The sequence below is a fragment of the Oncorhynchus gorbuscha genome, linkage group LG01 (assembly GCF_021184085.1).
Source record: "Oncorhynchus gorbuscha isolate QuinsamMale2020 ecotype Even-year linkage group LG01, OgorEven_v1.0, whole genome shotgun sequence".
In the NCBI taxonomy this organism is placed as follows: Eukaryota; Metazoa; Chordata; class Actinopteri; order Salmoniformes; family Salmonidae; genus Oncorhynchus; species Oncorhynchus gorbuscha.
Genome location: NC_060173.1, coordinates 13,081,490 through 13,108,749, shown reverse-complemented (window position 1 = coordinate 13,108,749; position 27,260 = coordinate 13,081,490). Strand labels below are relative to the sequence as shown.

At 46.0% G+C, this 27,260-nt stretch overlaps 1 protein-coding gene across 1 annotated transcript in view; it reads left to right on the top strand.

Moving 5' to 3' along the window:
* Positions 1-27,260, top strand: part of LOC124033248 (SH3 and multiple ankyrin repeat domains protein 2-like) — a 209,048-nt gene that overhangs the window by 143,477 nt on the left and 38,311 nt on the right. Inside the window, exon 15 of the mRNA XM_046345236.1 lies at positions 341-465. Within this exon, the coding sequence (XP_046201192.1) occupies positions 341-465 (125 nt within the window). The remainder of the gene's footprint in view (positions 1-340; positions 466-27,260) is intronic.

The window sequence follows — 27,260 nt, the reverse complement described above, 5'->3', positions numbered from 1 at the left end:
GGGGTTTGAATACTTTCCGAATGCACTGTATTTACATGTGTCTTCCATGTACATGTGTATGCAACACAGTTGGCAACATCTTCATTATCTGTGGTCCAGGAAAATATGTTTGCCATTTCCCTGATGCTGTCAATTTTGAACGTTAACATTCAAAGGTGTCTATTGTACATCACACTGCTGTGTTGAAGTTCATGGGTGACGTGTTGTTGAATTAACTTCACAACATATGTGTGATAATGATACTGTCCCAGACAGTGATGTTGCTACCTTGCCTTTCTCACCCTTTCTCTCTCTGTCTCTACCTGGACCGTTGTCTGCACCTGTTCACCCACCCCTCCAGCGGACACGCCCATCGAGGAGTTCACCCCTACACCCGCCTTCCCAGCCCTGCAGTACCTGGAGTCTGTGGACGAGGGCGGGGTTGCATGGCGGGCGGGGCTTCGCAACGGAGACTTCCTCATCGAGGTAAGGCAACTGAGGCTCTTTCTCAAGTTTTGTCTATTGTTTGCATCTTCTTGCCTCCTCGTCAAAAGGCATTGGAGAAGAGGGTGTTGTGGGAAGGACCTTGGATCTTCTTCTCCTTGCCTCTTCGTCAAAAGGCATTGGAGAAGAGGGTGTTATGGGAAGGACCTTGGATCTTCTTCTCCGATACGGTTGTGAGGAATCACACGTTCCTTCCTGGACTTGAGCTGTGGAATAACCCTTTTCAATGTGAAGGGAATGCTAATGACGGATTTGTGATGATCTGTTTAAAAGTGGATGGAAAGGATAAAGGGAAAGGGGGATACCTAGTCAGTTGTATAGGGAAAGGGGGATACCTAGTCAGTTGTATAGGGAAAGGGGATACCTAGTCAGTTGTATAGGGAAAGGGGGATACCTAGTCAGTTGTATAGGGAAAGGGGGATACCTAGTCAGTTGTATAGGGAAAGAGGGATACCTAGTCAGTTGTATAGGGAAAGAGGGATACCTAGTCAGTTGTATAGGGAAAGAGGCATACCTAGTCAGTTGTATAGGGAAAGAGGCATACCTAGTCAGTTGTATAGGGAAAGAGGCATACCTAGTCAGTTGTATAGGGAAAGAGGCATACCTAGTCAGTTGTATAGGGAAAGAGGGATACCTAGTCAGTTGTATAGGGAAAGAGGGATACCTAGTCAGTTGTATAGTGCAAGAGGGATAACTAGTCAGTTGTATAGTGAAAGAGGGATACCTAGTCAGTTGTATAGTGAAAGAGGCATACCTAGTCAGTTGTATAGTGAAAGAGGCATACCTAGTCAGTTGTATAGTGAAAGAGGCATAGCTAGTCAGTTGTATAGTGAAAGAGGCATACCTAGTCAGTTGTATAGGGAAAGAGGGATACCTAGTCAGTTGTATAGGGAAAGAAGGATACCTAGTCAGTTGTATAGGGAAAGAAGGATACCTAGTCAGTTGTATAGGGAAAGAGGGATACCTAGTCAGTTGTATAGGGAAGGGGGATACCTAGTCAGTTGTATAGGGAAAGAGGGATACCTAGTCAGTTGTATAGGGAAGGGGGATACCTAGTCAGTTGTATAGGGAAAGAGGGATACCTAGTCAGTTGTATAGGGAAGGGGGGATACCTAGTCAGTTGTATAGGGAAGGGGGATACCTAGTCAGTTGTATAGGGAAAGGGGGATACCTAGTCAGTTGTATAGGGAAAGGGGATACCTAGTCAGTTGTATAGGGAAAGGGGGATACCTAGTCAGTTGTATAGGGAAAGAGGGATACCTAGTCAGTTGTATAGGGAAAGAGGCATACCTAGTCAGTTGTATAGGGAAAGAGGCATACCTAGTCAGTTGTATAGGGAAAGAGGCATACCTAGTCAGTTGTATAGGGAAAGAGGCATACCTAGTCAGTTGTATAGGGAAAGAGGCATACCTAGTCAGTTGTATAGTGCAAGAGGCATACCTAGTCAGTTGTATAGTGCAAGAGGGATAACTAGTCAGTTGTATAGTGCAAGAGGGATAACTAGTCAGTTGTATAGTGAAAGAGGGATACCTAGTCAGTTGTATAGTGAAAGAGGGATACCTAGTCAGTGGTATAGGGAAAGAGGGATACCTAGTCAGTTGTATAGGGAAAGAGGGATACCTAGTCAGTTGTATAGGGAAAGAGGGATACCTAGTCAGTTGTATAGTGAAAGAGGGATACCTAGTCAGTTGTATAGGGAAAGGGGGATAACTAGTCAGTTGTATAGGGAAAGGGGGATAACTAGTCAGTTGTATAGGGAAAGAGGGATACCTAGTTAGTGGTATAGGGAAAGAGGGATACCTAGTCAGTGGTATAGGGAAAGAGGGATACCTAGTCAGTTGTATAGGGAAAGAGGGATACCTAGTCAGTTGTATAGGGAAAGAGGGATACCTAGTCAGTTGTATAGGGAAAGAGGGATACCTAGTCAGTGGTATAGGGAAAGAGGGATACCTAGTCAGTTGAATAGGGGAATACCTAGTCAGTTGTATAGAGAAAGGGGGATACCTAGTCAGTTGAATAGGGGGATACCTAGTCAGTTGAATAGGGGGATACCTAGTCAGTTGAATAGGGGAATACCTAGTCAGTTGAATAGGGGAATACCTAGTCAGTTGTATAGAGAAAGGGGGATACCTAGTCAGTTGAATAGGGGAATACCTAGTCAGTTGTATAGGGAAAGAGGGATACCTAGTCAGTTGTATAGTGAAAGAGGGATACCTAGTCAGTTGTATAGGGAAAGAAGGACACCTAGTCAGTTGTATAGGGAAAGAAGGATACCTAGTCAGTTGTATAGGGAAAGAGGGATACCTAGTCAGTTGTATAGGGAAAGAGGGATACCTAGTCAGTTGTATAGGGAAAGAGGGATACCTAGTCAGTTGTATAGGGAAAGAGGGATACCTAGTCAGTTGTATAGGGAAAGAGGGATACCTAGTCAGTTGTATAGGGAAAGAGGGATACCTAGTCAGTGGTATAGGGAAAGAGGGATACCTAGTCAGTTGAATAGGAGAATACCTAGTCAGTTGTATAGAGAAAGGGGGATACCTAGTCAGTTGAATAGGGGGATACCTAGTCAGTTGAATAGGGGGATACCTAGTCAGTTGAATAGGGGAATACCTAGTCAGTTGTATAGAGAAAGGGGGATACCTAGTCAGTTGAATAGGGGAATACCTAGTCAGTTGTATAGGGAAAGAGGGATACCTAGTCAGTTGTATAGTGAAAGAGGGATACCTAGTCAGTTGTATAGGGAAAGAAGGACACCTAGTCAGTTGTATAGGGAAAGAAGGATACCTAGTCAGTTGTATAGGGAAAGAGGGATACCTAGTCAGTTGTATAGGGAAGGGGGATACCTAGTCAGTTGTATAGGGAAAGAGGGATACCTAGTCAGTTGTATAGTGAAAGAGGGATACCTAGTCAGTTGTATAGTGAAAGAGGGATACCTAGTCAGTTGTATAGGGAAAGAAGGACACCTAGTCAGTTGTATAGGGAAAGAAGGATACCTAGTCAGTTGTATAGGGAAAGAGGGATACCTAGTCAGTTGTATAGGGAAAGAGGCATACCTAGTCAGTTGTATAGTGCAAGAGGGATAACTAGTCAGTTGTATAGTGAAAGAGGGATACCTAGTCAGTTGTATAGTGAAAGAGGGATACCTAGTCAGTTGTATAGTGAAAGAGGCATACCTAGTCAGTTGTATAGTGAAAGAGGCATAGCTAGTCAGTTGTATAGTGAGAGGCATAGCTAGTCAGTTGTATAGTGAAAGAGGCATACCTAGTCAGTTGTATAGGGAAAGAGGGATACCTAGTCAGTTGTATAGTGAAAGAGGGATACCTAGTCAGTTGTATAGGGAAAGAGGGATACCTAGTCAGTTGTATAGTGAAAGAGGGATACCTAGTCAGTTGTATAGTGAAAGAGGGATACCTAGTCAGTTGTATAGGGAAAGAGGCATACCTAGTCAGTTGTATAGGGAAAGAGGCATACCTAGTCAGTTGTATAGGGAAAGAGGCATACCTAGTCAGTTGTATAGTGCAAGAGGGATAACTAGTCAGTTGTATAGTGAAAGAGGGATACCTAGTCAGTTGTATAGTGAAAGAGGGATACCTAGTCAGTTGTATAGTGAAAGAGGCATACCTAGTCAGTTGTATAGGGAAAGGGGGATACCTAGTCAGTTGTATAGGGAAAGAGGGATACCTAGTCAGTTGTATAGAGAAAGGGGGATACCTAGTCAGTTGAATAGGGGAATACCTAGTCAGTTGAATAGGGGAATACCTAGTCAGTTGTATAGGGAAAGAGGGATACCTAGTCAGTTGTATAGGGAAAGAGGGGATACCTAGTCAGTTGTATAGGGAAAGAGGGGATACCTAGTCAGTTGTATAGGGAAAGAGGGATACCTAGTCAGTTGTATAGGGTAAGGGGGATACCTAGTCAGGTGTATAGGGAAAGGGGGATACCTTGTCAGTTGTATAGGGAAAGGGGGATACCTAGTCAGTTGTATAGGGAAAGGGGATACCTAGTCAGTTGTTGATACCTAGTCAGTTGGGAAAGGGGGATACCTAGTCAGTTGTATAGGGAAAAGGGGATACCTAGTCAGTTGTATAGGGAAAGGGGGATACCTAGTCAGTTGTATAGGGAAAGGGGGATACCTAGTCAGTTGTATAGGGAAAGGGGGATACCTAGTCAGTTGTGTAGGGAAAAGGGGATACCTAGTCAGTTGTATAGGGAATAGGGGATACCTAGTCAGTTGTATAGGGAAAAGGGGATACCTAGTCAGTTGTATAGGGAAAGGGGGATACCTAGTCAGTTGTATAGGGAAAGAGGGATACCTAGTCAGTTGTATAGGGAAAGAGGGATACCTAGTCAGTTGAATAGGGGGATACCTAGTCAGTTGTATAGTGAAAGGGGGATACCTAGTCAGTTGAATAGGGGAATACCTAGTCAGTTGTATAGAGAAACCCATACGTAGAATGTATGCACACATGACTGTAAGTCGCTTTGGATAAAAGCGTCTGCTAAATGGCATATATTATTTATATTATTATATATTAGAAAGGGGGATACCTAGTCAGTTGAATAGGGGAATACCTAGTCAGTTGTATAGAGAAAGGGGGATACCTAGTCAGTTGTATATGAGAAAGGGGGATACCTAGTCAGTTGTATAGGGGAAAGGGGGATACCTAGTCAGTTGTATAGTGAAAGGGGGGATACCTAGTCAGTTGTATAGGGAAAGGGGGATACCTAGTCAGTTGTATAGGGAAAGGGGGATACCTAGTCAGTTGTATAGGGAAAGGGGGATACCTAGTCAGTTGTATAGGGAAAGAGGGATACCTAGTCAGTTGTATAGAGAAAGGGGGATACCTAGTCAGTTGAATAGGGGAATACCTAGTCAGTTGTATAGAGAAAGGGGGATACCTAGTCAGTTGAATAGGGGGATACCTAGTCAGTTGAATAGGGGGATACCTAGTCAGTTGAATAGGGGAATACCTAGTCAGTTGAATAGGGGAATACCTAGTCAGTTGTATAGAGAAAGGGGGATACCTAGTCAGTTGAATAGGGGAATACCTAGTCAGTTGAATAGGGGAATACCTAGTCAGTTGAATAGGGGAATACCTAGTCAGTTGTATAGGGAAAGAGGGATACCTAGTCAGTTGTATAGAGAAAGGGGGATACCTAGTCAGTTGTATAGAGAAAGGGGGATACCTAGTCAGTTGTATAGAGAAAGGGGGATACCTAGTCAGTTGTATAGAGAAAGGGGGATACCTAGCCAGTTGAATAGAGAAAGGGGGATACCTAGTCAGTTGAATAGGGGGATACCTAGTCAGTTGAATAGGGGGATACCTAGTCAGTTGTATAGTGAAAGGGGGATACCTAGTCAGTTGTATAGTGAAAGGGGGGATACCTAGTCAGTTGAATAGGGGGATACCTAGTCAGTTGAATAGGGGAATACCTAGTCAGTTGTATAGGGAAAGAGGGATACCTAGTCAGTTGTATAGGGAAAGGGGGATACCTAGTCAGTTGTATAGAGAAAGGGGGATACCTAGTCAGTTGTATAGTGAAAGGGGGATACCTAGTCAGTTGTATAGGGAAAGGGGGATACCTAGTCAGTTGTATAGGGAAAGGGGGATACCTAGTCAGTTGTATAGGGAAAGGTGGATACCTAGTCAGTTGTATAGGGAAAGAGGGATACCTAGTCAGTGGTATAGGGAATGGGGGATACCTAGTCAGTGGTATAGTTGGGAAAGGGGGATACCTAGTCAGTTGTATAGGGAAAGGGGATACCTAGTCAGTTGTATAGGGAAAGGGGATACCTAGTCAGTTGTATAGGGAAAGGGGATACCTAGTCAGTTGTATAGGGAAAAGGGGATACCTAGTCAGTTGTATAGGGAAAGGGGGATACCTAGTCAGTTGAATAGGGGGATACCTAGTCAGTTGTATAGGGAAAGGGGGATACCTAGTCAGTTGTATAGGGAAAGGGGATACCTAGTCAGTTGAATAGGGAAAGGGGATACCTAGTCAGTTGTATAGGGAAAGGGGATACCTAGTCAGTTGTATAGGGAAAGGGGATACCTAGTCAGTTGTATAGGGAAAGGGGATACCTAGTCAGTTGTATAGGGAAAGAGGGATACCTAGTCAGTGGTATAGGGAATGGGGGATACCTAGTCAGTGGTATAGGGAAAGGGGATACCTAGTCAGTTGTATAGGGAAAGGGGGATACCTAGTCAGTTGTATAGGGAAAGGGGGATACCTAGTCAGTTGTATAGGGAAAAGGGGATACCTAGTCAGTTGTATAGGGAAAAGGGGATACCTAGTCAGTTGTATAGGGAAAAGGGGATACCTAGTCAGTTGTATAGGGAATAGGGGATACCTAGTCAGTTGTATAGGGAATAGGGGATACCTAGTCAGTTGTATAGGGAAAGGGGGATACCTAGTCAGTTGTATAGGGAAAAGGGGATACCTAGTCAGTTGTATAGTGAAAGGGGGATACCTAGTCAGTTGTATAGGGAAAAGGGGATACCTAGTCAGTTGTATAGGGAAAGGGGGATACCTAGTCAGTTGTATAGGGAAAGAGGGATACCTAGTCAGTTGTATAGGGAAAGAGGGATACCTAGTCAGTTGAATAGGGGGATACCTAGTCAGTTGTATAGTGAAAGGGGGATACCTAGTCAGTTGAATAGGGGAATACCTAGTCAGTTGTATAGAGAAACCCATACGTAGAATGTATGCACACATGACTGTAAGTCGCTTTGGATAAAAGCGTCTGCTAAATGGCATATATTATTTATATTATTATATATTAGAAAGGGGGATACCTAGTCAGTTGTATAGGGGAAAGGGGGATACCTAGTCAGTTGTATAGTGAAAGGTGGGGATACCTAGTCAGTTGTATAGGGGAAAGGGGGATACCTAGTCAGTTGTATAGTGAAAGGGGGGATACCTAGTCAGTTGTATAGGGAAAGGGGGATACCTAGTCAGTTGTATAGGGAAAGGGGGATACCTAGTCAGTTGTATAGGGAAAGAGGGATACCTAGTCAGTTGTATAGAGAAAGGGGGATACCTAGTCAGTTGAATAGGGGAATACCTAGTCAGTTGTATAGAGAAAGGGGGATACCTAGTCAGTTGAATAGGGGAATACCTAGTCAGTTGTATAGTGAAAGGGGGGATACCTAGTCAGTTGTATAGGGAAAGGGGGGATACCTAGTCAGTTGTATAGGGGAAAGGGGGATACCTAGTCAGTTGTATAGTGAAAGAGGGATAACTAGTCAGTTGTATAGGGAAAGAGGGATACCTAGTTAGTGGTATAGGGAAAGAGGGATACCTAGTCAGTTGTATAGGGAAAGAGGGATACCTAGTCAGTTGTATAGGGAAAGAGGGATACCTAGTCAGTGGTATAGGGAAAGAGGGATACCTAGTCAGTTGAATAGGGGAATACCTAGTCAGTTGTATAGAGAAAGGGGGATACCTAGTCAGTTGAATAGGGGGATACCTAGTCAGTTGAATAGGGGGATACCTAGTCAGTTGAATAGGGGGATACCTAGTCAGTTGAATAGGGGGATACCTAGTCAGTTGAATAGGGGAATACCTAGTCAGTTGAATAGGGGAATACCTAGTCAGTTGTATAGAGAAAGGGGGATACCTAGTCAGTTGAATAGGGGAATACCTAGTCAGTTGAATAGGGGAATACCTAGTCAGTTGAATAGGGGAATACCTAGTCAGTTGTATAGGGAAAGAGGGATACCTAGTCAGTTGTATAGAGTAAGGGGGATACCTAGTCAGTTGTATAGAGAAAGGGGGATACCTAGTCAGTTGTATAGAGAAAGGGGGATACCTAGCCAGTTGAATAGAGAAAGGGGGATACCTAGCCAGTTGAATAGAGAAAGGGGGATACCTAGTCAGTTGAATAGGGGGATACCTAGTCAGTTGTATAGTGAAAGGGGGATACCTAGTCAGTTGTATAGTGAAAGGGGGATACCTAGTCAGTTGAATAGGGGATACCTAGTCAGTTGAATAGGGGAATACCTAGTCAGTTGTATAGGGAAAGAGGGATACCTAGTCAGTTGTATAGGGAAAGGGGGATACCTAGTCAGTTGTATAGAGAAAGGGGATACCTAGTCAGTTGTATAGTGAAAGGGGATACCTAGTCAGTTGTATAGGGAAAGGGGGATACCTAGTCAGTTGTATAGGGAAAGAGGGATACCTAGTTAGTTGTATAGGGAAAGAGGGATACCTAGTCAGTGGTATAGGGAATGGGGGATACCTAGTCAGTGGTATAGGGAAAGGGGGATACCTAGTCAGTTGTATAGGGAAAGGGGGATACCTAGTCAGTTGTATAGGTTGAAAGGGGGGGATACCTAGTCAGTTGTATAGGGAAAAGGGGATACCTAGTCAGTTGTATAGGGAAAAGGGGATACCTAGTCAGTTGTATAGGGAAAAGGGGATACCTAGTCAGTTGTATAGGGAATAGGGGATACCTAGTCAGTTGTATAGTGAAAGGGGGGATACCTAGTCAGTTGTATAGGGAAAGGGGATACCTAGTCAGGTGTATAGGGAAAGGGGATACCTAGTCAGGTGTATAGGGAAAGGGGATACCTAGTCAGTTGTATAGTGAAAGGGGGACACCTAGTCAGTTGTATAGTGAAAGGGGGGACACCTAGTCAGTTGTATAGTGAAAGGGCGGACACCTAGTCAGTTGTATAGGGAAAGGGGGATACCTAGTCAGTTGTATAGGGAAAGGGGGATACCTAGTCAGTTGTATAGGGAAAGGGGGATACCTAGTCAGTTGTATAGTGAAAGGGGGGACACCTAGTCAGTTGTATAGGGAAAGGGGGATACCTAGTCAGTTGTATAGAGAAACCCATACGTAGAATGTATGCACACATGACTGTAAGTCGCTTTGGATAAAAGCGTCTGCTAAATGGCATATATTATTTATATTATTATATATTAGAAAGGGGGATACCTAGTCAGTTGAATAGGGGAATACCTAGTCAGTTGTATAGAGAAAGGGGGATACCTAGTCAGTTGTATAGGGGAATACCTAGTCAGTTGAATAGGGGAATACCTAGTCAGTTGTATAGAGAAAGGGGGATACCTAGTCAGTTGAATAGGGGAATACCTAGTCAGTTGTATAGAGAAAGGGGGATACCTAGTCAGTTGAATAGGGGAATACCTAGTCAGTTGTATAGTGAAAGGGGGGATACCTAGTCAGTTGTATAGGGAAAGGGGGATACCTAGTCAGTTGTATAGGGAAAGGGGATACCTAGTCAGTTGTATAGTGAAAGGGGGGATACCTAGTCAGTTGTATAGTGAAAGGGGGGATACCTAGTCAGTTGTATAGGGAAAGGGGGATACCTAGTCAGTTGTATAGGGAAAGAGGGATACCTAGTCAGTTGTATAGGGAAAGGGGGATACCTAGTCAGTTGTATAGGGAAAGGGGGATACCTAGTCAGTTGTATAGGGAAAGAGGGATACCTAGTCAGTTGTATAGGGAAAGAGGGATACCTAGTCAGTTGTATAGGGAAAGGGGGACACCTAGTCAGTTGTATAGTGAAAGGGGGATACCTAGTCAGTTGAATAGGGGAATACCTAGTCAGTTGTATAGAGAAACCCATACGTAGAATGTATGCACACATGACTGTAAGTCGCTTTGGATAAAAGCGTCTGCTAAATGGCATATATTATTTATATTATTATATATTAGAAAGGGGGATACCTAGTCAGTTGAATAGGGGGATACCTAGTCAGTTGTATAGGGAAAGGGGGATACCTAGTCAGTTGAATAGGTGAATACCTAGTCAGTTGTATAGGGAAAGGGGATACCTAGTCAGTTGAATAGGGGAATACCTAGTCAGTTGTATAGTGAAAGGGGGGATACCTAGTCAGTTGTATAGGGAAAGGGGTATACCTAGTCAGTTGTATAGTGAAAGGGGGACACCTAGTCAGTTGTATAGTGAAAGGGGGGACACCTAGTCAGTTGTATAGGGAAAGGGGGATACCTAGTCCGTTGTATAGGGAAAGGGGGATACCTAGTCAGTTGTATAGTGAAAGGGGGGATACCTAGTCAGTTGTATAGGGAAAGGGGGATACCTAGTCAGTTGTATAGGGAAAGGGGGATACCTAGTCAGTTGTATAGGGAAAGGGGGATACCTAGTCAGTTGTATAGGGAAAGGGGGATACCTAGTCAGTTGTACAACCGAATGCATTCAACTGAAATGTGTCTTCCGTATTTAACCCAACCCCTCTGAAACAGAGAGGTACGTGGGCCTGCCTTAATCCACATCCACGTCACCGGATGGGAGCAGGTCTGTCTGAATACATATATGAATGTTCTCCTTTTATCATCGAGGGAGTTTTGTTTGACCCAGAAAATCATTAGGACAGCACATTATGGCATAGTTGTCTGAGCCTCCAAATCAACTGAACTTCTGCAAAATTAGTTATAAAACTCTGGGATACGCTCCAGAAGGTTCCACAATGCACTGACTTAATGAAAAATTGGCGTTCTGTTATTGCTGAAATAAGGACAACTAAGCTACTGTGTGGAAAGAGATGAAGGTTTTGGGCTGCACCTCGTCTTATGGCTGAAGCTCTGTCTACTCACCTTAGATATGGTATTGTCCTCAGAGTTGTGTCACTTCCATACACTGTCCAGTTTGATTCATCTGTCTTTTTAGTTGTAAGGTGATTGAGTTCATACTCAAGATTAGCCTGAAATCTCAGTTTCATCATTGTTTCACATAACATAACAAAGTGTATCAGTTTATCAGTTTAATTCCAGGGTAACCCAAGAAGTAGCCACAATGGATTAGATTTCCTCTTGAACACGTATTAGCTAACATGTAGCCTAGATGTTAAGACTGTTGAGCAAGGCAATTAACCCTATAATATTGTCTGCTAAATGTATATTATTCTTGCTGTGGATTTCTCTTGTTTTTCAGTACAGCACCATCTCACCTAAATTCTTTATTTATTTACTTCATTGTCTAACACTTGACCACCACAGGTTGTGTTTGCAAAATTATAAACAAGACTCAGGACTTGCTCTGTGTGCTGTGGGAATGTTTTATATACTAATCCAAGATTACATCACTGTCAGTGTTCTTCAGTGTCACTTCAACAGGGATCGGTTGAAGTAATTTAGTATGAGGCAGAAAGGAGAGTAGATAATGATTGTGTTCATGGACTCATTAGGTGCTGATAATCCATGGACAGCTTGTGTTCTTAAAATCAACTGTCAGAGCAGCATGGGCATGATGTAACACAAAAAGGGATCAAAACAAAACAGGAACTAGAAGAGAGCACAAGGGTGGCAGCTAAACAAACATCATCCTACCACTTTTCATAATGCTGTATATATGAGATAGACATGGTCCCATGGGAATGTCCCTTTCGATTCTAACATGTTATTGCATTGTCATATTAGTCATGGAAAGTGGTCACACTTCACAATCTATTTGGTGATCATTCCTCAGAATAGGATTTGATCTTAATTTGAGTTAATCTCACGTACCATGCGTGTACAGTACTTCATATGAACTATTATATAGCGCTGCAGTGAGTTGCTGTCAACTATAACGATGGCTTGACCGGAAGTGTTCCCTGGAAATCTAGCCTATCCTTAGTCTTGTTAAGAAAATAAAATAAAAGCAGTCCCTCGCGCGAATCAACAGTTTAGTCTTGTGTGTGTTTGGTGTTCTGTTCTGCTCTGCTCAGTCATCCCCACCAGAACAGACCACCTCCAATGACCTTGCAAGTAAACCCCGCAGTGTAATGGTTCAATGCTGGAGATATGGATGGGATGTGGATGGGATGGGGATGTAGGGTTTATCACCTGTCATCAGGGAGAGATGGTGCTTCTCTGGGGATATAGGGGGACGGTGCTTCTCTGGGGATATAGGGGGACGGTGCTTCTCTGGGGATATTGGGGGACGGTGCTTCTCTGGGGATATTGGGGGACGGTGCTTCTCTGGGGATATAGGGGGACGGTGCTTCTCTGGGGATATAGGGGGACAGTGCTTCTCTGGGGATATAGGGGGACAGTGCTTCTCTGGGGATATAGGGGGACAGTGCTTCTCTGGGGATATAGGGGGACGGTGCTTCTCTGGGGATATAGGGGACGGTGCTTCTTTGGGGATATAGAGGGATGTTTATCATCTGTCATCAGGGAAAGACGGTGCTTCTCTGGGGATATAGGGGGATGTTTATCATCTGTCATCAGGGAGAGACGGTGCTTCTCTGGGGATATAGGGGGATGTTTATCACCTGTCATCAGGGAGAGACGGTGCTTCTCTGGGGATATTGGGGGACGGTGCTTCTCTGGGGATATTGGGGGACGGTGCTTCTCTGGGGATATAGGGGGGCAGTGCTTCTCTGGGGATATAGGGGGACGGTGCTTCTCTGGGGATATAGGGGGACGGTGCTTCTTTGGGGATATAGAGGGATGTTTATCATCTGTCATCAGGGAAAGACTGTGCTTCTCTGGGGATATAGGGGGATGTTTATCATCTGTCATCAGGGAGAGACGGTGCTTCTCTGGGGATATAGGGGGATGTTTATCATCTGTCATCAGGGGGAGACAGTGCTTCTCTGGGGATATAGGGGATGTTTATCATCTGTCATCAGGGAGAGACGGTGCTTCTCTGGGGATATAGGGGGACAGTGCTTCTCTGGGGATATAGGGGGACTGTGCTTCTCTGGGGATATTGGGGGACGGTGCTTCTCTGGGGATATTGGGGGACGGTGCTTCTCTGGGGATATTGGGGGACGGTGCTTCTCTGGGGATATTGGGGGACGGTGCTTCTCTGGGGATATTGGGGGATGGTGCTTCTCTGGGGATATAGGGGGACGGTGCTTCTCTGGGGATATAGAGGGATGTTTATCATCTGTCATCAGGGAAAGACGGTGCTTCTCTGGGGATATAGGGGGATGTTTATCACCTGTCATCAGGGAGAGACGGTGCTTCTCTGGGGATATAGGGGGATGTTTATCATCTGTCATCAGGGGGAGACAGTGCTTCTCTGGGGATATAGGGGGATGTTTATCATCTGTCATCAGGGAGAGACGGTGCTTCTCTGGGGATATAGGGGGACAGTGCTTCTCTGGGGATATAGGGGTACAGTGCTTCTCTGGGGAGATAGGGGACAGTGCTTCTCTGGGGATATAGGGGGATAGTGCTTCTCTGGGGATATAGGGGGACAGTGCTTCTCTGGGGATATAGGGGGATAGTGCTTCTCTGGGGATATAGGGGGACAGTGCTTCTCTGGGGATATAAGGGGACAGTGCTTCTCTGGGGATATAGGGGGATGTTTATCATCTGTCATCAGGGAGAGACGGTGCTTCTCTGGGGATATAGGGGATGTTTATCATCTGTCATCAGGGGGAGACGGTGCTTCTCAGGGGATATAGGGGGATGTTTATCATCTGTCATCAGGGGAGATGGTGCTTCTCTGGGGATATAGGGGGATGTTTATCATCTGTCATCAGGGAGAGACGGTGCTTCTCTGGGGATATAGGGGGACAGTGCTTCTCTGGGGATATAGGGGTACAGTGCTTCTCTGGGGATATAGGGGGACAGTGCTTCTCTGGGGATATAGGGGGATAGTGCTTCTCTGGGGATATAGGGGGACAGTGCTTCTCTGGGGATATAGGGGGATGTTTATCACCTGTCATCAGTGGGAGACGGTGCTTCTCTGGGGATATAGGGGACAGTGCTTCTCTGGGGGGGGACAGTGCTTCTCTGGGGATATAGGGGGACAGTGCTTCTCTGGGGATATAAGGGGACAGTGCTTCTCTGGGGATATAAGGGGACAGTGCTTCTCTGGGGATATAGGGGGATGTTTATCATCTGTCATTAGGGGGAGACGGTGCTTCTCTGGGGATATAGGGGGATGTTTATCATCTGTCATCAGGGGGAGACGGTGCTTGTCTGGGGATATAGGGGGATGTTTATCACCTGTCATCAGTGGGAGACGGTGTTTCTCTGGGGATATAGGGGGACAGTGCTTCTCTGGGGATATAAGGGGACAGTGCTTCTCTGGGGATATAGGGGGATGTTTATCACCTGTCATCAGTGGGAGACTGTGTTTCTCTGGGGATATATGGGGACAGTGCTTCTCTGGGGATATAAGGGGACAGTGCTTCTCTGGGGATATAGGGGGATGTTTATCACCTGTCATCAGTGGGAGACGGTGTTTCTCTGGGGATATAGGGGGACAGTGCTTCTCTGGGGATATAGGGGGACAGTGCTTCTCTGGGGATATAAGGGGACAGTGCTTCTCTGGGGATATAGGGGGACGGTGCTTCTCTGGGGATATAGGGGGATGTTTATCATCTGTCATCAGGGAGAGACGGTGCTTCTCTGGGGATATAGGGGGACGGTGCTTCTCTGGGGATATTGGGGGACGGTGCTTCTCTGGGGATATAGGGGGCAGTGCTTCTCTGGGGATATAGGGGGACGGTGCTTCTCTGGGGATATAGAGGGATGTTTATCACCTGTCATCAGGGAGAGACGGTTCTTCTCTGGGGATATAGGGGGACGGTGCTTCTCTGGGGATATAGGGGGATGTTTATCATCTGTCATCAGGGAGAGACGGTGCTTCTCTGGGGATATAGGGGATGTTTATCATCTGTCATCAGGGAGAGACGGTGCTTCTCTGGGGATATAGGGGACAGTGCTTCTCTGGGGATATAGGGGGACTGTGCTTCTCTGGGGATATAGGGGGACGGTGCTTCTCTGGGGATATTGGGGGACGGTGCTTCTCTGGGGATATTGGGGGACGGTGCTTCTCTGGGGATATACGGTGCTTCTCTGGGGGGGACGGTGCTTCTCTGGGGATATAGAGGGATGTTTATCATCTGTCATCAGGGAAAGACGGTGCTTCTCTGGGGATATAGGGGATGTTTATCACCTGTCATCAGGGAGAGACGGTGCTTCTCTGGGGATATAGGGGGATGTTTATCATCTGTCATCAGGGAGAGACGGTGCTTCTCTGGGGATATAGGGGGACAGTGCTTCTCTGGGGATATAGGGGGATGTTTATCATCTGTCATCAGGGGAGACGGTGCTTCTCTGGGGATATAGGGGGATGTTTATCATCTGTCATCAGGGAGAGACGGTGCTTCTCTGGGGATATAGGGGACGGTGCTTCTCTGGGGATATAGGGGGACAGTGCTTCTCTGGGGATATAGGGGGACAGTGCTTCTCTGGGGATATAGGGGGACAGTGTTTCTCTGGGGATATAGGGGGACAGTGCTTCTCTGGGGATATAGGGGGATGTTTATCATCTGTCATCAGGGGAGACGGTGCGTCTCTGGGGATATAGGGGGATGTTTATCATCTGTCATCAGGGGGAGACGGTGCTTCTCTGGGGATATAGGGGGATGTTTATCACCTGTCATCAGTGGGAGACTGTGTTTCTCTGGGGATATAGGGGGACAGTGCTTCTCTGGGGATATAAGGGGACAGTGCTTCTCTGGGGATATAGGGGGATATTTATCACCTGTCATCAGTGGGAGATGGTGTTTCTCTGGGGATATAGGGGGACATTGCTTCTCTGGGGATATAAGGGGACAGTGCTTCTCTGGGGATATAGGGGGATGTTTATCACCTGTCATCAGTGGGAGACGGTGTTTCTCTGGGGATATAGGGGGACAGTGCTTCTCTGGGGATATAAGGGAACAGTGCTTCTCTGGGGATATAGGGGGATGTTTATCACCTGTCATCAGGGGGAGACGGTGCTTCTCTGTGGATATAGGGGGATGTTTATCACCTGTCATCAGTGGGAGACGGTGTTTCTCTGGGGATATAGGGGGACAGTGCTTCTCTGGGGATATAGGGGGATGTTTATCACCTGTCATCAGGGGGAGACGGTGCTTCTCTGGGGATATAGGGGGACGGTGCTTCTCTAGGGATATAGGAGGATGTTTATCACCTGTCATCAGGGAGAGACGGTGCTTCTCTGGGGATATAGGGGGACGGTGCTTCTCTGGGGATATAGGGGGACGGTGTTTCTCTGGGGATATAGAGGGATGTTTATCATCTGTCATCAGGGAGAGACTGTGCTTCTCTGGGGATATAGGGGGACAGTGCTTCTCTGGGGATATAGGGGGATGTTTATCATGTCATCAGGGAGAGACGGTGCTTCTCTGGGGATATAGGGGTATGTTTATCATCTGTCATCAGGGAGAGACGGTGCTTCTCTGGGGATATAGGGGGATGTTTATCATCTGTCATCAGGGAGAGACGGTGCTTCTCTGGGGATATAGGGGGATGTTTATCATCTGTCATCCGGGAGAGACGGTGCCTCTCTGGGGATATAGGGGGATGTTTACGTTGTACTTTCTGATAGACGGGCATATCTGGATCCACAGCCATGATGTTACTATCTCTTGTTATTCTCACTGTCTGCAGTGATGTGTTACTATCTCGTGTTGTTTTCACTGTTAGCAGTGAGCAAGCTGGAGCCTATTCTCTGACGTGTTGTTTTCACTGTTAGCAGTGAGCAAGCTGGAGCCTATTCTCTGACGTGTTGTTTTCACTGTTAGCAGTGAGCAAGCTGGAGCCTATTCTCTGACGTGTTGTTTTCACTGTTAGCAGTGAGCAAGCTGGAGCCTATTCTCTGACGTGTTGTTTTCACTGTTAGCAGTGAGCAAGCTGGAGCCTATTCTCTGATGTGTTGTTTTCACTGTTAGCAGTGAGCAAGCTGGAGCCTATTCTCTGATGTGTTGTTTTCACTGTTAGCAGTGAGCAAGCTGGAGCCTATTCTCTGATGTGTTGTTTTCACTGTTAGCAGTGAGCAAGCTGGAGCCTATTCTCTGATGTGTTGTTTTCACTGTTAGCAGTGAGCAAGCTGGAGCCTATTCTCTGATGTGTTGTTTTCGCTGTTAGCAGTGAGCAAGCTGGAGCCTATTCTCTGACGTGTTGTTTTCACTGTTAGCAGTGAGCAAGCTGGAGCCTATTCTCTGACGTGTTGTTTTCACTGTTAGCAGTGAGCAAGCTGGAGCCTATTCTCTGACGTGTTGTTTTCACTGTTAGCAGTGAGCAAGCTGGAGCCTATTCTCTGACGTGTTGTTTTCACTGTTAGCAGTGAGCAAGCTGGAGCCTATTCTCTGATGTGTTGTTTTCACTGTTAGCAGTGAGCAAGCTGGAGCCTATTCTCTGATGTGTTGTTTTCACTGTTAGCAGTGAGCAAGCTGGAGCCTATTCTCTGACGTGTTGTTTTCACTGTTAGCAGTGAGCAAGCTGGAGCCTATTCTCTGACGTGTTGACGTGTTGTTTTCACTGTTAGCAGTGAGCAAGCTGGAGCCTATTCTCTGACGTGTTGTTTTCACTGTTAGCAGTGAGCAAGCTGGAGCCTATTCTCTGATGTGTTGTTTTCACTGTTAGCAGTGAGCAAGCTGGAGCCTATTCTCTGATGTGTTGTTTTCACTGTTAGCAGTGAGCAAGCTGGAGCCTATTCTCTGATGTGTTGTTTTCACTGTTAGCAGTGAGCAAGCTGGAGCCTATTCTCTGATGTGTTGTTTTCACTGTTAGCAGTGAGCAAGCTGGAGCCTATTCTCTGAAGTGTTGTTTTCACTGTTAGCAGTGAGCAAGCTGGAGCCTATTCTCTGACGTGTTGTTTTCACTGTTAGCAGTGAGCAAGCTGGAGCCTATTCTCTGACGTGTTGTTTTCACTGTTAGCAGTGAGCAAGCTGGAGCCTATTCTCTGACGTGTTGTTTTCACTGTTAGCAGTGAGCAAGCTGGAGCCTATTCTCTGACGTGTTGTTTTCACTGTTAGCAGTGAGCAAGCTGGAGCCTATTCTCTGACGTGTTGTTTTCACTGTTAGCAGTGAGCAAGCTGGAGCCTATTCTCTGACGTGTTGTTTTCACTGTTAGCAGTGAGCAAGCTGGAGCCTATTCTCTGATGTGTTGTTTTCACTGTTAGCAGTGAGCAAGCTGGAGCCTATTCTCTGATGTGTTGTTTTCACTGTTAGCAGTGAGCAAGCTGGAGCCTATTCTCTGATGTGTTGTTTTCACTGTTAGCAGTGAACAAGCTGGAGCCTATTCTCTGATGTGTTGTTTTCACTGTTAGCAGTGAGCAAGCTGGAGCCTATTCTCTGAAGTGTTGTTTTCACTGTTAGCAGTGAGCAAGCTGGAGCCTATTCTCTGACGTGTTGTTTTCACTGTTAGCAGTGAGCAAGCTGGAGCCTATTCTCTGACGTGTTGTTTTCACTGTTAGCAGTGAGCAAGCTGGAGCCTTTTCTCTGGCGTGTTGTTTTCTGTGGGTGGCCTCTGGTTCTGTCAGCTCTGATTCTGGTAGCTCTGATTTCTGTCAGCTCCTTTTATTATAGATGTGAGCCAACCAGGACTTCCTCTAAAGAAGCAGAACAATGCTGATATGTAATTGGTTGTTCCAGGCATATAGCCCAATAACCTGATATGTAATTGGTTGTTCCAGGCATATAGCCCAATAACCTGATATGTAATTGGTTGTCCCAGGCATATAGCCCAATAACCTGATATGTAACTGGTTGTCCCAGGCATATAGCCCAATAACCTGATATGTAATTGGTTGTTCCAGGCATATAGCCCATTAACCTGATATATGATTGGTTGTCCCAGGCATATGGCCCAATAACCTGATTAGAGGTCGACCGATTAACTGGAATGGCCGATTAATTAGGGCCGATTTCAAGTTTTCATAACAATCGGAAATCGGTATTTTTGGGCACAGATTTCCGATTCTTAAAAAAAATATATATATACATACACAGTGGGGCAAAAAGTATTTAGTCAGCCACCAATTGTGCAAGTTCTCCCACGTAAAACGATGAGGGGCCTGTAATTTTCATCATAAGTACACTTCAACTATGACAGATAAAATGAGAAAAAAAATTCCAGAAAATCACATTGTAGGATTTTTTATGAATTTATTTGCAAACTATGGTGGATAATAAGTATTTGGTCAATAACTAAAGTTTATCTCAATACTTTGTTATATACCCCTTGTTGGCAATGGCAGAGGTCAAACGTTTTCTGACACTGTTGCTGGTATTTTGGCCCATTCCTCCATGTAGATCTCCTCTAGAGCAGTGATGTTTTGGGGCTGTTGCTGGGCAACACGGACTTTCAACTCCCTCCAAAGATTTTCTATGGGGTTGAGATCTGGAGACTGGCTAGGCCACTCCAGGACCTTGAAATGCTTCTTACGAAGCCACTCCTTCGTTGCCCGGGCGGTGTGTTTGGGATCATTGTCATGCTGAAAGACCCAGCCACGTTTCATCTTCAATGCCCTTGCTGATGGAAGGAGGTTTTCACTCAAAATCTCACGATACATGGCCCCATTCATTCTTTCCTTTACACGGATCAGTCGTCCTTGTCCCTTTGCAGAAAAACATGGAATACAACCCATTCAGGATACTGCATCTCCTCTCTTACATCTCCCCATACTTTCCTCTCCTAAGAAGCCCTAAGGGTCACATAGCAGGTTGTAGGAAGCCCTTTGGGTCACATAGCAGGTTGTAGGAAGCCCTTTGGGTCACATAGCAGGTTGTAGGAAGCCCTTAGGGTCACATAGCAGGTTGTAAGAAGCCCTTAGGGTCACATAGCAGGTTGTAGGAAGCCCTAAGGGTCACATAGCAGGTTGTAGGAAGCCCTTAGGGTCACATAGCAGGTTGTAGGAAGCCCTTAGGGTCACAAAGCAGGTTGTAGGAAGCCCTTAGGGTCACATAGCAGGTTGTAAAAAGCCCTTAGGGTCACATAGCAGGTTGTAGAAAGCCTTTAGGGTCACATAGCAGGTTGTAATATGGTTTGTTAATGCACTTAGTGGATGTGTATTGAGATAAATATGTATGCATGGCTCTGGTAGTGGATATAATATGACAACACTGCTGGTCTGAGTGGCCATGGCGAAACGGGCCACCACATATTCTGTATCTTACATACACAATACAATGTATTCAGGCTCCAATTTAACCAATTGAAAGTATAAGTAGACTGGGGGCGGCAGGTTGCCTGGTGGGTAGGGGCGGTGGGCCAGTAACTGAAAGGTTACTGGATCGAATCCCCTGACGTGGTAAAAATCTGTTGTTCTGCCCCTGAGTAAGGGCAAAGAAGACATGGATGTTGATTTAAGGCAACCCTTCGCAAACATAATCTGGTTCAGAGGGGAAGGGTTAAATGCGGAAGACACATTTCAGTTGAATGCATTCAGTTACATAACTAAAAAACGGTCAACTGACTAGGTATCCCCTTTCCCTATACAACTGACTAGGTATCCCCCCTTTCCCTATACAACTGACTAGGTGTCCCCCTTTCCCTATACAACTGACTAGGTGTCCCCCTTTCCCTATAGAACTGACTAGGTATCCCCCTTTCCCTATAGAACTGACTAGGTATCCCCCTTTCCCTATAGAACTGACTAGGTGTCCCCCTTTCCCTATACAACTGACTAGGTGTCCCCCTTTTCATTATACAACTGACTAGGTATCCCCCTTTCCCTATAGAACTGACTAGGTATCCCCCTTTCCCTATACAACTGACTAGGTGTCCCCCTTTCCCTATACAACTGACTAGGTATCCCCTTTCCCTATACAACTGACTAGGTGTCCCCCTTTCCCTATACAACTGACTAGGTGTCCCCCTTTCCCTATACAACTGACTAGGTATCCCCCTTTCACTATACAACTGACTAGGTGTCCCCTTTTCCCTATACAACTGACTAGGTGTCCCCCTTTCCCTATACAACTGACTAGGTGTCCCCCTTTCCCTATACAACTGACTAGGTATCCCCCCTTTCCCTATACAACTGACTAGGTATCCCTCTTTCCCTATACAACTGACTAGGTATCCCTCTTTCCCTATACAACTGACTAGGTATCCCTCTTTCCCTATACAACTGACTAGGTATCCCTCTTTCTCTATACAACTGACAAGGTGTCCCCCTTTCCCCTAATAGCTAAGGAAATAATAACCTACTATGAATGGGCCCTGTTGAAAAATAGTGCCCTGTATAGGGATATTGAACACGGGACAGTTTGGGATGCAGCATTCTCAGTGTATCCTGGCAACAATACAGAATATCTTAGCAGTGGACGTCTAATGCTCTTATCTGTCTGTGTGGCTTCCTGTCCTCTCTGAGAACAACAGCAGCTGCTTGAAATAACCTATAATCAAGCATATGTTTAGCACTGATGTTATGTTCCTCACAGGAACAGATTCCAGTGTGAAAGGGCAATGTGTGTGTGTGTGTGTGTGTGTGTGTGTGTGTGTGTGTGTGTGTGTGTGTGTGTGTGTGTGTGTGTGTGTGTGTGTGTGTGGGTGAAGTTGTGTGTGTAGGTGAAGTTGTGTGTGTATGTATGTGGGAGCAGGTGAGTGGGTGGGAGGTGGGTGAAGGTGTGTGTGTGTGTGTGTGAAGAAGGAACATATTTTCAGTGTGTAAGTGCAGCATGTGCGTGTGTCATTCTGTTTTTTGTGTGAGATGAACTGGCAAGGTGCGATGCTGCCCTACATCATAGATGTCAGCACTCTCCTGAGTCTTTGTCCTCCAGCCGAGCCAGTTTGTCACAGTCTAGGGTTGTTCTACATACAGAGCACTGGTGTGGTACTGTGACCACACACGCATTGAGGAAGGTGCGAGCCAAAACATTTGTCAGTGTGGTCTATGAGGACTAGGGCTGGGGATTGCCAGGGATCTCATGATACGATATTATCACAATACTTAGGTGCTGATATGATATCTATTGTAGTTTCTATACTGTGATGTTATTGGGATTCGATGTTCCAAATATATTGCTCACCATGTCTGCTGCAGTGGGACAAGAGAGCGCATGAGAAAACGAGTTTTGATCATTTGTGGATTTAAAAGTGCTGAAAACATGTTGGCTCACTATTGAAAAAGAACATGGAGAACAAGCTAGAGAAGAACATGGAGAACGAGCTAGTGGAGAACGAGCTAGTGGAGAACATGGAGAATGAGCTAGTGGAGAACATGGAGAATGAGCTAGAGGAGAACATGGAGAACGAGCAAAATGAGAACATGGAGAACGAGCTAGAGGAGAACATGGAGAACGAGCTAGAGGAGAACATGGAGAATGAGCTAGTGGAGAACATGGAGAATGAGCTAGTGGAGAACATGGAGAACGAGCTAGTGGCGAACAAGCTAGTGGAGAACATGGAGAACGAGCTAGAGAAGAACATGGAAAATGAGCTAGTGGAGAACAAGCTAGAGAAGAACATGAAGAACGAGCTAGATGAGAACATGGAGAACGAGCTAGAGGAGAACATGGAGAACGAGCTAGAGGAGAACATGGAGAAGGAGCTAGTGGCGAACAAGCTAGTGGAGAACATGGAGAACGAGCTAGAGAAGAACATGGAGAATGAGCTAGATGAGAACATGGAGAACGAGCTAGATGAGAACATGGAGAACGAGCTAGAGGAGAACATGGAGAACGAGCTAGAGGAGAACATGGAGAACGAGCTAGAGGAGAACATGGAGAACGAGCTAGAGGAGAACATGGAGAACGAGCTAGAGGAGAACATGGAGAACAAGCTAGTGGCGAACAAGCTAGTGGAGAACATGGAGAACGAGCTAGATGAGAACATGGAGAACGAGCTAGAGGAGAACATGGAGAACGAGCTAGAGGAGAACATGGAGAACGAGCTAGTGGCGAACAAGCTAGTGGAGAACATGGAGAACGAGCTAGAGAAGAAGATGGAGAACGAGCTAGAGGAGAACATGGAGAATGAGCTAGAGGAGAACATGGAGAATGAGCTAGAGGAGAACATGGAGAATGAGCTAGAGGAGAACATGGAGAATGAGCTAGAGGAGAACATGGAGAATGAGCTAGAGGAGAACATGGAGAATGAGCTAGAGGAGAACATGGAGAATGAGCTAGAGGAGAACATGGAGAATGAGCTAGAGGAGAACATGGAGAATGAGCTAGAGGAGAACATGGAGAATGAGCTAGAGGAGAACATGGAGAATGAGCTAGAGGAGAACATGGAGAACGAGCTAGAGGAGAACATGGAGAACGGGCTAGTAGCGAACATGGAGAAGGAGCTAGTGGAGAACGAGCTTGAGGAGAACAGGGAGAACGAAATAGAGGAGAACATGGAGAACGAACTAGTGGAGAACATGGAGAATGAGCTAGTGGAGAACATGAAAAACGAGCTAGAGAAGAACATGGAGAACGAGCTAGTGGAGAACATGGAGAACGAGCAAGAGAAGAACATGGAGAACGAGCTAGTAGAGAATGAGCTAGTGGAGAATGAGCTTGAGGAGAACATGGAGAACGAGCTAGAGCAAAACATGGAGAACGAGCTAGAGGAGAATGAGCTAGTGGAGAACATGGAGAACGAGCTAGAGGAGAACATGGAGAATGAGCTAGAGGAGAACATGGAGAATGAGCTAGAGGAGAACATGGAGAACGAGCTAGAGAAGAACATGGAACACGAGCTAGAGAAGAACATGGAGAATGAACTAGTGGAGAACGAGCTAGAGGAGAACATGGAGAACGAGCTAGAGGAGAACATGGAGAACGAGCTAGAGGAGAACATGGAGAACGAGCTAGAGGAGAACATGGAGAATGAGCTAGTGGAGAACATGGAGAATGAGCTAGTGGAGAACATGGAGAACGAGCTAGTGGCGAACAAGCTAGTGGAGAACATGGAGAACGAGCTAGAGAAGAACATGGGAAATGAGCTAGTGGAGAACAAGCTAGAGAAGAACATGAAGAACGAGCTAGATGAGAACATGGAGAACGAGCTAGAGGAGAACATGGAGAACGAGCTAGAGGAGAACATGGAGAACGAGCTAGTGGCGAACAAGCTAGTGGAGAACATGGAGAACGAGCTAGAGAAGAACATGGAGAATGAGCTAGATGAGAACATGGAGAATGAGCTAGATGAGAACATGGAGAACGAGCTAGAGGAGAACATGGAGAACGAGCTAGAGGAGAGCTAGAGGAGAACATGGAGAACGAGCTAGAGGAGAACATGGAGAACGAGCTAGAGGAGAACATGGAGAACGAGCTAGAGGAGAACATGGAGAACAAGCTAGTGGCGAACAAGCTAGTGGAGAACATGGAGAACGAGCTAGATGAGAACATGGAGAACGAGCTAGAGGAGAACATGGAGAACGAGCTAGAGGAGAACATGGAGAACGAGCTAGTGGCGAACAAGCTAGTGGAGAACATGGAGAACGAGCTAGAGAAGAAGATGGAGAACGAGCTAGAGGAGAACATGGAGAATGAGCTAGAGGAGAACATGGAGAATGAGCTAGAGGAGAACATGGAGAATGAGCTAGAGGAGAACATGGAGAATGAGCTAGAGGAGAACATGGAGAACGAGCTAGAGGAGAACATGGAGAACAAGCTAGTGGCGAACAAGCTAGTGGAGAACATGGAGAACGAGCTAGATGAGAACATGGAGAACGAGCTAGAGGAGAACATGGAGAACGAGCTAGAGGAGAACATGGAGAACGAGCTAGTGGCGAACAAGCTAGTGGAGAACATGGAGAACGAGCTAGAGAAGAAGATGGAGAACGAGCTAGAGGAGAACATGGAGAATGAGCTAGAGGAGAACATGGAGAATGAGCTAGAGGAGAACATGGAGAATGAGCTAGAGGAGAACATGGAGAATGAGCTAGAGGAGAACATGGAGAATGAGCTAGAGGAGAACATGGAGAACGAGCTAGAGGAGAACATGGAGAGCGGGCTAGTAGCGAACATGGAGAACGAGCTAGTGGAGAACGAGCTTGAGGAGAACAGGGAGAACGAAATAGAGGAGAACATGGAGAATGAGCTAGTGGAGAACATGAAAAACGAGCTAGAGAAGAACATGGAGAACGAGCTAGTGGAGAACATGGAGAACGAGCAAGAGAAGAACATGGAGAACGAGCTAGTAGAGAATGAGCTAGTGGAGAATGAGCTTGAGGAGAACATGGAGAACGAGCTAGAGCAAAACATGGAGAACGAGCTAGAGGAGAACGAGCTAGAGGAGAACATGGAGAATGAGCTAGAGGAGAACATGGAGAATGAGCTAGAGGAGAACATGGAGAACGAGCTAGAGAAGAACATGGAACACGAGCTAGAGAAGAACATGGAGAATGAACTAGTGGAGAACGAGCTAGAGGAGAACATGGAGAACGAGCTAGAGGAGAACATGGAGAACGAGCTAGAGGAGAACATGGAGAACGAGCTAGTGGTGAACATGGAGAACGAGCTAGTGGAGAATGACCTTGTGGAGAACGAGCTTGAGGAGAACATGGAGAACGAGCTAGAGGAGAACATGGAGAACGAGCTAGAGGAGAACATGGAGAACGAGCTAGAGGAGAACATGGAGAACGAACTAGTGGAGAACATGGAGAACGAACTAGTGGAGAACATGGAGAATGAGCTAGTGGAGAACATGGAAAACGAGCTAGAGAAGAACATGGAGAACGAGCTAGTGGAGAACATGGAGAACGAGCAAGAGAAGAACATGAGGAACGAGCTAGTAGAGAATGAGCTAGTGGAGAACGAGCTTGAGGAGAACATGGAGAATGAGCTAGAGCAGAACATGGAGAACGAGCAAGAGAAGAACATGGAGAACGAACTAGTGGAGAACATGGAGAATGAGCTAGTGGAGAACGAGCTAGTGGAGAAGATGGAGAACGAGCTAGTGGAGAAGATGGAGAACGAGCTAGAGAAGAACATGGAGAACGAACTAGAGGAGAACATGGAGAACGAGCTAGAGGAGAACATGGAGAACGAGCTAGAGGAGAACATGGAGAACGAGCTAGAGGAGAACGAGCTAGTGGAGAACATGGAGAACGAGCTAGTGGAGAACATGGAGAACGAGCTAGTGGAGAACATGGAGAACGAGCTAGTGGAGAACATGGAGAAACGAGCTAGTGGAGAACTTGGAGAACGAGCTAGTGGAGAACATGGAGAACGAGCTAGAGAAGAACATGGAGAATGAGCTAGTAGAGAACGAGCTAGAGGAGAACATGGAGAACGAGCTAGAGAAGAACATGGAGAATGAGCTTGTAGAGAACGAGCTAGAGGAGAACATGGAGAGCAAGCTACAGAAGAACATGGAGAATGAGCTAGTAGAAAACGAGCTAGAGGAGAACATGGAGAACGAGCTAGAGGAGAACATGGAGAACGAGCTAGAGGAGAACATGGAGAACGAGCTAGAGGAGAACATGGAGAACGAGCTAGAGGAGAACATGGAGAACGAGCTAGAGGAGAACATGGAGAACGAGCTAGAGGAGAACATGGAGAACGAACTAGTGGAGAACATGGAGAACGAACTAGTGGAGAACATGGAGAATGAGCTAGTGGAGAACATGGAGAACGAGCTAGAGAAGAACATGGAGAACGAGCTAGTGGAGAACATGGAGAACGAGCAAGAGAAGAACATGAGGAATGAGCTAGTAGAGAATGAGCTAGTGGAGAACGAGCTTGAGGAGAACATGGAGAACGAGCTAGAGCAGAACATGGAGAACGAGCAAGAGAAGAACATGGAGAACGAACTAGTGGAGAACATGGAGAATGAGCTAGTGGAGAACGAGCTAGTGGAGAAGATGGAGAACGAGCTAGTGGAGAAGATGGAGAACGAGCTAGAGAAGAACATGGAGAACGAACTAGAGGAGAACATGGAGAACGAGCTAGAGGAGAACATGGAGAACGAGCTAGAGGAGAACATGGAGAACGAGCTAGAGGAGAACGAGCTAGTGGAGAACATGGAGAACGAGCTAGTGGAGAACATGGAGAACGAGCTAGTGGAGAACATGGAGAACGAGCTAGTGGAGAACATGGAAAACGAGCTAGT